Source organism: Castor canadensis, chromosome 11, assembly GCF_047511655.1.
Source record: "Castor canadensis chromosome 11, mCasCan1.hap1v2, whole genome shotgun sequence".
In the NCBI taxonomy this organism is placed as follows: Eukaryota; Metazoa; Chordata; class Mammalia; order Rodentia; family Castoridae; genus Castor; species Castor canadensis.
Window position 1 is genome coordinate 125,941,828 of NC_133396.1, and position 10,395 is coordinate 125,952,222.

The following is a 10,395-nucleotide window of genomic DNA, read 5'->3' on the forward strand; positions in this document are numbered from 1 at the left end:
GGCAGCTGAATACTGAGATTGGAGGATGTTTTGGAGCAGGGGCAGAAAAGGAGAGGTACTTCTCCCAGAAACTTCCTCTGACTTCCCATGGAATTTATTTAAATTCAACTTATTAGAACTTTGCCTGTAAGGCATTCTTGACTCTGGTCATTTGCTGTCAATGAGCTCACTCACAGTCTGATGAGTGGCAGTGGTATCCTCTTGACACAAATGACACCCAGACTGACACTTCATCTATGGATACCTTATCTCACTTCCTTCTCACAGGCTTTTTCCTTGTATGGAAAGTCAAACTCAGATCTCCTGACATGCAGTAGTTAGCATTTATGTCTCAGATGTGACTATGAGTTTGGGGCTTTTCCCAGTGCATCCCAGTGACTTTTTAGATGAACAGATATCCTCACAGTCTTGAGATACAGGTTCTTGTTTTGTTAATAAAAGAACAGATCTTATCACAAACGTCTACACCAATCTGTTGTCACCATTACTAGGAGATAAGCTGTAGGAGAGATAGTATCTCCATTGGCTAAAGGACTCGCTCACATTAAGGAACTTGCCTATGGTTACCTCTGACCATTTAGATTCTGAAATTTGGGGATGAAAGTGAATAATAAATGAGTTCAAATCTAGAGGGAAAGGACCACCTACTCAACAAATAGCTGCAGATAACTGGCTACATGTTTCATAACAAATAAAGAAGCCAGAGCCTAACTTAAATCCTATTTAATGGATTATGAACTAAAAAAACATAAATGTCTCTTATACACCTTTCTTCACCCTGCTATTGTGGGTAAGTATGCATATTTATTTAATACACAACATATACTATATTAATATATAATACACACACCATACTACATACTATGTTAATTTTATTGTATTGATTATATATCATATATTCTATATTAACACTATGTTAAAGTGACATGTTAGTATATTATACATTACATATAATTTGATACATGCAAGAAGAAAATGTTAGAGATGCTGCTTATCTCCCTGACTTGCTCTCCCTTCCCCTTTGAATGCTTCCCTGTGCTCAGACCAACCTCCTTGGTACTTTACACTCCAGCCCTCATCCAGGCTCACAGGGCACTCTGCTATGCCAACCCCAAGTATAGCTATTACCTTCTGTAGGGCAGACATGGTGCTGGATAGTACGTATATAAAGATTAATGAAACAACATTCTGCCCAGAGAGATCACAGCTGGATTGGCAAGACCAGGAGGGTTCATGAATGGCCATGACGTATGGTTGTAGACATCATAGTGAGGCAAGCACAGTGCACAGTGATAAAACAGGTAGGAGGGAATTCACACCTTGCCTGGAATTTGAACCCTCTGAACTGACTGGTCAAGTGAGCACTGTGTCTGCACCTGGAACACCCAGCTCAAAGAGAGGGTTGCTCCTTTAGGTTAACCTAAAGAAGAGACCCCAGAAAAGCCAGGAGCTGAGAGGAAAGGAGAAAGATAGAAGAGGTGGAACCCTAGCCCTGATTCCTTGCTCTCTGCTTGCTGGTAACAGAACTCAGCACAGTATAAATCTGGCAGGAGCAGTAATTTGGGGGTTGGTTCCATGCCAATTTCTAGAATGCTTTTTCTCCCTTCACAATTGGTAGGTTTCTGCATTGACACTCCCCAGAGGGGTGAGAGGAGAGGCCACAGCTCCCTTGTGGATTCTGATCCACAAGTTGCTCCAACAGCTAAGTCCACCAAGTAGACCAAGGACATTCTCATCCTACTTGCTCATTCCAGACTGGGTGAGCTCAGAGTATGTGGTCCATTCTCTCTGGCACTGAGAGAAAGGATGTCACTGCCCTAATCCTTTCTTAACTAAAAGTAGAGCGACATTCCTCATCCCAACCCACCTCGTGGCCCTGCCCCTGAACACACACACCTGCAAATCCAATACTGGACTACTAGGACTTCTTTGGAAAGGGGCAGAGGGATAGAAAAGAGGAAGAAAAGGCACTTCTTTCATGGAATCCTTACTGTCCTTGCTATCTCTACTTCTTCCTCCCCACCTCTCAAGCTTTATGCTCCAGCCATAGAAGCTTTAAAAAGAAATCTTAAGAACCATCTCATCAAAACTTTCATTCTCATTTGGGGAACAGGGTAGGGCAGAAGGTAACATTGTGCAGGTTGCACAACATCTCAGAATCTTGGTTTACTCACTATAGAAATGGAGATACTAAGGTCATGGTGAGGACACCTGGCTGTGCATGGGAAGGAAGTATAGGCTACTTTTCCTAACTTCCCCCAAGCCAGGATAACTGAGGTAAAAACTTGGAGCTGAGAATCTTAATGAAGCCAGGGCCAGAGAAGAAGCTGGAGCCTCTCTCCAGCTATCCTGACCTGTCTGTCTTTGTCATTGAACATAAAATGGAAGAACCAGAAGGGAGTTTAAGAATATTTAGCCTACTCCTAATTTTCACTTGGGAAAACTGAGGCCCAGAGAGCTAAGTTGACTTGCCTAGTCAGCAAGAAGTCTTGGGTATTCAATTCAGGTCCAGTGGGGACCTAATTATTTCTCAATCCTAGTGCACTCTAGAATGGCCAATTTGTCCACGTCACTGTGACCTAGGAACACGCGAATGGAACTCACTGCGTACAGAACAGATGTCCTCCCCAGGAAATCAACATTTTTTTAATTGAGAAGCTAAAAAATTGTTTTTAAAAAAAAGAGAGACAGAAAGAGAGAGGTAACCCTTTCTAAAAATAGCTGAATGCAGAAGTTCATCTGCTTCAGTCTTTTTGCTAATCATGCAAAATTTTAAAAAATTTAAGCTTGTCAAATGTATGGTCGGGGGAAGGGAGGAGGAGCTTGAATCACGAAAAACCTTTGCCAGGAAATCTGTTGAGTCTGTGTGGCTTCATAACTGGGGAGATCTCATTTGAGCCCACAATATAAAAAGGGGGGACCAGAAGGAGAAGGTCTATACCTCAGGGGCCTGCTCTTGCAATACCAAACCACAAGGCAGCCTTGCAAGAAGAAAGCAGAGTTCCATCATGCACAGCCCAGCACTGCTATGTTGCCTGGTCTTACTTGCTGGGGTGGGGGCCAGCCGAGGTAAGCACACCCAGTCTGAGGATAGCTGCACCCGTTTCCCAGGCAATTTGCCACACATGCTCCGAGACCTCCGAGCTGCCTTTGGCAGGGTGAAGATTTTCTTTGTGAGTATGACGTCCATCCATCCTTTCTTTCGTACTGAGACTGCCTAGACTAGACATTCTGTTGAAGCTATAGGAAGAGTCCTTCTCCTCACTCTTTTACTCCTTCCCCTCTATACCCTGCATCCATTCTCCTCAAACTGAAATTCTGGAGACTCCTAGATCAGTGAGTTAAACTAAGCCCCGATCGTCCAGTGAATGTGCAGGTAAAGCTGCCAAAAGGTACATGCTGTGCCTCTCCCATGCTCAGAAACTTTCTTTAACATTCCACTGATCTCCATACTTCATTGGCTAGAAGTGAAGGAAGGTCTGATTGGAGGCAAAGATATCCTCCATACGCTGAGCAGGAAAGCATAAAGTGCCTCCACTTAGTGTCTAGACCTGAAAGACTGAGGTTTGGGGCAGCATTGAGCATGGGGAACCTGTATTAGATGTTTCCCTTCCCAGCGTGCTCTCAGAGATGGTGTCTGCAGACAGAAAGAAAAGTAAAGGGTAGAGCATGACAAGGGGCTCTAGGATTGAAGGGTTGGCACAGGTGCCCTTGAAACCCAATGTGACTCTGCAGAAATAAGACCAGGACTGGATCAAGCTTCTACCTTCCCATCAAAATTGGCCAGATTTTTAAAGTATCTTGATCCTGAGAGAAGGGATCTCATTCAACTCCAGGTCCCAGCATCATCAAATCCTGTTTGGAAAACTCTTTCAATTTTTGGGCCAGGGCTACACTGATTAAAAATCAAAAAGTCTATAAATGAAAGAGCATCAGAAAACAATGCATCCACTCTCATTTCACTCTTGCAGCAAAAGAAGGATCAGCTGGACAGCATGCTACTAAGCAAGTCCTTGCTGGATGATTTTCAGGTGAGAGCAGGCTCGTGGCCCGGGAAGTGTACAGCGTGATTAAGGGAAGGGAGGTACTGCTTGTGACTAGGGGAGCTGGGCTCTCTGCCTTTGCTTTTGAAAAGGAGAAGTGGGAAGACCTTAACTCAGCACATCGCCAGCAGCCAGGGGTTACGAAGGGCTCAGTCCTGGGTGGAGGCAGCTGGGGACAATCCTCTCTGCAGCAGCCCTTCTTCCCAGTCACACCCCAGCTTTGGTTCCTGCCCTTAGGGTTACCTGGGTTGCCAAGCCTTGTCAGAGATGATCCAGTTTTACCTGGTGGATGTGATGCCTCAGGCGGAGACCCATGGCCCAGACATCCAGACCCATGTAAACTCCCTGGGGGAAAGGCTGAAGACCCTCCGGCTGCAACTGCGGCGCTGTGTGAGTAGCAAATCAGTTTTTTCTTGAGGCTGCCCCAGAAATACCTGAATCTTCTACAGCCCAGGAGGGCCACAGGCATACAGAGAGCTAGACTGGTAGGGCTAACTGTGAGTTTGGAAAGGTGCCTGGAGTCAGAGTTCTTGCTCATTTCTCTCTGAGCAGGGGTGGGGGTGGCTGCTAGGCATTTACATGTGAAGATCTGCTCACAGCTTTCCTGTTATTTGTGAGTCATTTGTGGGTTATTAACTACTCCCCTCTCTCTTCATGAATGGGGCCCAGAGGCTCAGTCAGGGCTCCCTCACCTCCTTGGACCTGAGCCCTGAACTGGGAACACAGGCTCCCACACAAAGGAAAACACTCACCTCTTCTCAACTTTTGGAAAGCAAACCTCTTAGTGGAGCATGACTGACTGAACAGGATTTCCCTGATATGTTGTTAGGGAACATAGATATGTGTCTATGAATAATCCCTCCAGATAATTTATTTCTCCAACTGAAATCACAGCTTTAGCGTGGATGGGTTGCTTTGTTCTCTCACTGATATTGGGAAATCAGTTGGTGTCTTGGTCCTGCTAGCTGTGACTGTATTTCCATTCCTTGGACACTTAGAAATGGCCTTCTGTGGCTGAGATTAAAGGAGAGAGATAGGATAAGAACAATAGATGTTTTGGGGGTCTGAGAGAATCAGACCAAGACCTGAGTTCTCACCCAAGCCTTGCAAATACCCAACTTGCTCGAGAGACATACATTTCAGTCCCTGAGCTGTTTCTTCTCTGTCCTCAGTGTGATGGGGAAGGATGAGGCAGGGCTCAGTTCTCCCTGGGAGCCATGAGGGGTGGGCATGCAGAATGAATCTGGCCCCTTCTTCATATAACCAGCCTGTCCCCTCTAGTGTCATGGACACAAGATCTGGAAGCCAGGGTCATTAACACTTTCTCTTTGCTTCTGCAGCATCGATTTCTTCCCTGTGAAAATAAGAGCAAGGCAGTGGAACAAGTGAAGAATGCCTTTAGTCAGGTGAGCTTGGATGGTGGCCAAGAGGCTTTGCAGAGCACAGCCTCTGCCCACTCCCCAACGGGCAGAGGGACAGGTGCTCAATAGGCTTGACCTGTCCATGGAGGGAGTGTGGGAACCTGGCAAATGGTGTGATCTCCTCAGTCAGTGAAGAGCCTCCACCTCAGTTATATTTGTATTCTGAAAAGTGTGTTTGGGAGTTTCTAAATGACTACTCTGCACCTTTGCAGTCTTTTGACTTGGATGGGCCAGCCAGCATCTGAGCTCAGTGAGCGTGGTACTGGGGAGAGTGACAGAGGAAACAGAAAGTACAGAATGTGACTTGTTGGGAATCCAGGCTGAACCCACACGTGCAGGAAGCTGTCATGTAAATGTGCACGTATAGTCCCATCTGGGAGGCAGCCTGGACTCCCCAAAAACTCAGAAGAAGCAGAAAGCAGAATTCTCACTTATGTAGAGTAGGTTCAAGTTCACTTTCCATCTGCCCCGTACACCTCCCAAGGTGCCTGAGAATATCAGCTTCCAAACCAAATGGGGTTTCACACTTCCAACTGCCTGCAAACCTCTTAGACCCTATTTCCCAGAAGCCATGTGGCCTGTCCTTTTTATGGGCTGGGGACAGGCAGCTGACAGGGCTCCAACATCAATGGACATGTGCCTTAACAGTGGATCCAAGAGGCAGGACAGGGCCTGCCCAATCTGTTGGTGGGAGGGACACACATGAAAAAAAAGTTCCTTCCATCATCTTGCTTTCAAACTGCTTCCTCTTATATCTTTGCATCAAATTCTGCATAAGCATCATGTGAGCACATGACCTTTGAAAACGAAAAGGCACCATTCTAAAGAGTGTTTTGTGCAGTAAGTTCCTCTGGCTGCCTACTGGCTGTGCTTAAAGCTGGGGAAAGATCAGGGTCAAGGCACAGAATCTTCCCAAGGCAGCTGGACATATTCTCTCATTCCTAGAGCTGTCCTTCACCTCCCAACACAAGGGAGGAAGAACAGCCTCTGCATCCAGGGTCTGGGCCATCCAATGGAAAGGGTCCATTTAGTTCTCACATAAGGTTTTAACTGTTTCTTATCTTCCTACACAGCTCCACGAGAAAGGCGTCTACAAAGCCATGAGTGAGTTTGACATCTTCATCAACTACATAGAAGCTTACATGACAACGAAGATAAAAAACTAAAACACCCAGGATGGCGACTGTACTGGACTTTAGGACATAAATTGAACATCTCAAATATCTTACCCAGAGTTCTCTGGTAGCAGTACAGCTCCGTGTAAAACCCATTGTACCTCTCTCCTAGAATATTTATTACCTCTGATACCTCAATCCCACTCTTATTTATTTACTGAGCTTCTCTGTGAACTATTTAGAAAGAAGCCTAATATTACAGTTTTTTTCAATATTTATTATTTGTGTTTAAGCTGTTTCCATAGGGCTATACCCTATGGTATTTGAGTGTTTTAAAATAAATTATGTTATATAAGGGGGAAATGTTCCTTGGGGAGCCAACTGAAGCTTCCATTTCAAGCATGGCCACTTTCTAGCTGTTGTCCGTGACCTCCTTCCATTTCTCTTATCTCTGGACTCAGGGCTCTGGAAGTGTTCACAAAGACTCTTACTCTCTTAGGAAGAGAAACCAGGGAGCCCCTTTGATGAGTAACCTTCCAGCAGTTCAGAGGGATTCCCCTGACCTCACTCTCCAACCACTTCATTCTTGAAAGCTGTGGCCAGCTTGTCGTTTATAACAACCTAAAGTTGGTTCTAATAGAACTCTTTTAAATAGAAGTCACTCAATTCCTCAGGGAATGTTACATTATTTGTCTGTCTTCATAGCAGATTTTAATTTTGAATAAATAAACAGATCTTATACAGATCATGAGATGGTGTCGCGTCTTATCTGATCAAAATTGTTCCCTCAAAGCTTCTAGGAGACACAAGAGAAGGGGTGAACGAATTCTGCATTCCAGAGAAAGCAACCTCTCCAGGAGACAGAGGAGTCTCCAAGCCTGATCAGGAAAAGAAACTATTCTCACTTTCAAAGCCAACATCAAAGACCACCATGGTCTTCCCATGACTTGGTCATTTAAGATTTATCTCGAAATCCTTAAAAATCATGCTAAGGCTAAGAAAGGTGATTTTGCACATACCAAAATCAAAGACTGGCAAAGTAAATGTTTTAGTGTATTTTCTATTTCTTTAAGCTCCAAAGGTAGAGGAGGTGTATAAAATTGCTTGGGTTACCCTGAAAATTAGGAGAAAATATCAACATGGCTCACAGAACCCAAAGGTTGTCCCAGTGCACAAAGTTGGTTGTTACTGGTAATCACAACTCTTACCAAATCCATTTTTTGTTTTTGTACTGCTGGGGCTCAAACTCAGGGCCTTACATATGCTAGGCAAGTGCTATACCATTGAGCTACACCCAGCCCTTGATGTTTTAAGACAAGATCTCAAACTCGCTGTGTAACAGAGCTGGCCTTGAACTTGAAATTCTCCTGCCTTGGCCTCCTGAGTGCTGGGATCACAGCAGCACACCACTAAGCCCAGCCCAAATCTTCTTTGAGCCAAGATCAGAGGCAAAAAGGCTGGACCCAATTGGCCCAAGGACTCAGGCAACTCTTTCTGGGCCCTCCCTGAGCCACCAGACAAACGTGAGATTGACTTCTGCCTGCGGTTTGTTCGGGAGGGGGGCACAGTGGCTGGGGAAGCCCTATTTAAAGCCCCGTGACTTGGAGGAGAAGGGGAAAGAATGGACTGAGTAAACACTGCACTACTCTCTCTCTCTCTCTGTTTCTCTCTCACACACACACACACTGCCCAGGCACCTTTGGTCAGGGAAGGGTGGGAGTTTATGGGCTGTGGTCACTTTTTCAGTAAGACCTGACTCACTTCGGTTAAAGTAACCATAGGAAGGAAGTGGGAAGCACCAAAGCTGAAATTCTGAGATGAAAAGTTAGGGTTAAGAATGGAGGCTAGCAGAAGATGAGGAGGGAGGAACTAACGCCCTATCCTGAACTAGAGCAGTCCTAAGTCCCCAGCCTGAAAAGTTCAGGCAGCTAGGGCTCACTGACAACTGATAGCTATGAGCCAACCAAGCAGGAAGTTGCACCTCATCCAAGGGAAATGGGCACCTGAAATAGCCAGACACTCATCTGAAAAAGCAACATGGCCAATGTCAACAATAGCTATACTTTACTAGCACTGATCTTGAGTTTGTCAGTATTACCTATATGTTTATCAGGCATGCTACATGGTGTTATTCTTGCTACCTTCTATAATAGAAATTATTATTGCTATTTTCTACAGGGCCAGAAATGTGAGGGGTTTTTCATTGTTATATTTGCTTTGTTAGGGTTCAGTAAGCTAACATTCTATAGATCATGTTGGAAGTTCGAGGGTTTTAGACTGCTATACTACTCCAGCTCTTTAAACCATGAGATGATTATAGATTAATCTTGAGGACTATCTCGGCTCTGCACTTCCTATTTATACTTTGTTTATGTGTGTCACTATTCTAGTATACCTGACATTGATGTTAACAATAATATGAACATTAATTAAAGTTACTTATTGGCTACTTTGCAAGTAGTTGGTATGTTGCATTTATTATCATGTAAAATAATGAGGTATTAATTATAACATCTCTATTTTTCATATAATAAAAATGAGACTCATAGAAGTTATATAATTTACCTTTGGTCATCCAGCTATTAAACAGCAGAGTTCATGATCTTGGTGATTATACTAAACTCCTATAGATCATTTTCATACATAAATTACTGTGTCGTTCTTCTTTTCTACTATTATTCTGTTATGTCACATTTAAAATTGATAGTTATATCCAGGCCCAGTGATACACACCTGTAGTCTCAAGCCTCTTGGGAGGATGAGATAGGAAGGTCACATGAGCCCAGGACTTCAAGACCAGCTGGGGCAATGTAGTGAGACCCTGCCTCAAAACAAATAATTGTGATATAGATTTTAAAACAATTTGTGTCCATTTATTGTTATTCTCTTTTAATTTCTTCTTTGACCCACTGGTATTCAGGGACACAAGAACCATCTATTTGGCTTGACCACGGGGATAACACAGAGAATCGGTAACTGAGTATAGCATAAAACATCCTTCCTTTGTATCTTAGTAGTAATTATCTATCACCACCCCCCAAAATGTAGTCATTTAAAATAACAAACCTTCGTTATCTCACAGATTCTGTAGGAGAGAAGTCGGAGAGTGACAACCCAAAGCTCTATCCCAGGATCTCTAATAAGGTTGCAGTGAAAAATGATGTCAAGACTTGCAATCACTCATAGTCTTGACTGGGAAAGGAGGTCTCAGTCTAAAAATGCTCATTTTATGGCCGTTAGCAGGAGGCCTATGTCCTTCACTGGCTGTTGGCATGTGGCCTTAGCAACTCTCCACAAGGCTTTTAAGTAGCCTCACAACTCAGGAGCTGTTTCTCCAGAGCCAATGATTCACGAGAGAATCAGGAGGCAGTTTTGGCATCTTTTATGATCTAATCTTAGAAATCTTGCACCACCATTTCTGCCACATTCTACTTGTTAAAAGGGGTAAGTGTAACCCAAATTTAAGGGAAGAGGAATTAGATCGCACCTTTTGAAAGGAGGACTATCAAAGAATTTGTGCACATATTTTTAAACTACCACACCCTTCTAAGAATTGAGAGGAAGTAACTTTGTACCACTGGGCTGGTGGAGGAGGGGAGGAGTTGGGTAAGCACCAGTGTACGTGGCTGGGTCATCGCTGTGGACACCACTATCCTTCAGTTCCCTTCCTTGCAAGCTTAGTGCAGTATACTTACTTGTCTGAGCCTCGGTTTCTCATCTAGACAACTAGCAAAATTTTTCCCAGGTGCTATGAGCTGAAAGTTTGTGTCCCTCTCCTCTCTATTGCCTTAGTCAAATTCATTTTGAAACCCTAAT

The 10,395-nt window shown here is 44.1% G+C and overlaps 1 protein-coding gene across 1 annotated transcript; it reads left to right on the top strand.

Moving 5' to 3' along the window:
- The first annotated feature begins 2,853 nt into the window (after window positions 1-2,853).
- On the top strand, window positions 2,854-8,495 carry Il10 (interleukin 10). The gene is made up of 5 exons (XM_020166690.2): window positions 2,854-3,173; window positions 3,972-4,031; window positions 4,281-4,433; window positions 5,384-5,449; window positions 6,538-8,495. Exons 1-5 carry the CDS (start codon window positions 3,009-3,011, stop codon window positions 6,628-6,630), a joined length of 537 nt encoding a protein of 178 aa, XP_020022279.1. The 5' UTR covers window positions 2,854-3,008; the 3' UTR covers window positions 6,631-8,495.
- The last annotated feature ends 1,900 nt before the right edge of the window (window positions 8,496-10,395 follow it).

Bases quoted from the DNA above. Each gene is read 5' to 3' on its own strand.
- Il10 (XM_020166690.2), top strand. From the start codon at position 3,009: ATGCACAGCCCAGCACTGCTATGTTGCCTGGTCTTACTTGCTGGGGTG. The intron at 3,174-3,971 runs GTGAGTATGACG...TCACTCTTGCAG, and splicing joins GCAGGGTGAAGATTTTCTTT to CAAAAGAAGGATCAGCTGGA. The intron at 4,434-5,383 runs GTGAGTAGCAAA...TTGCTTCTGCAG, and splicing joins GGCTGCAACTGCGGCGCTGT to CATCGATTTCTTCCCTGTGA.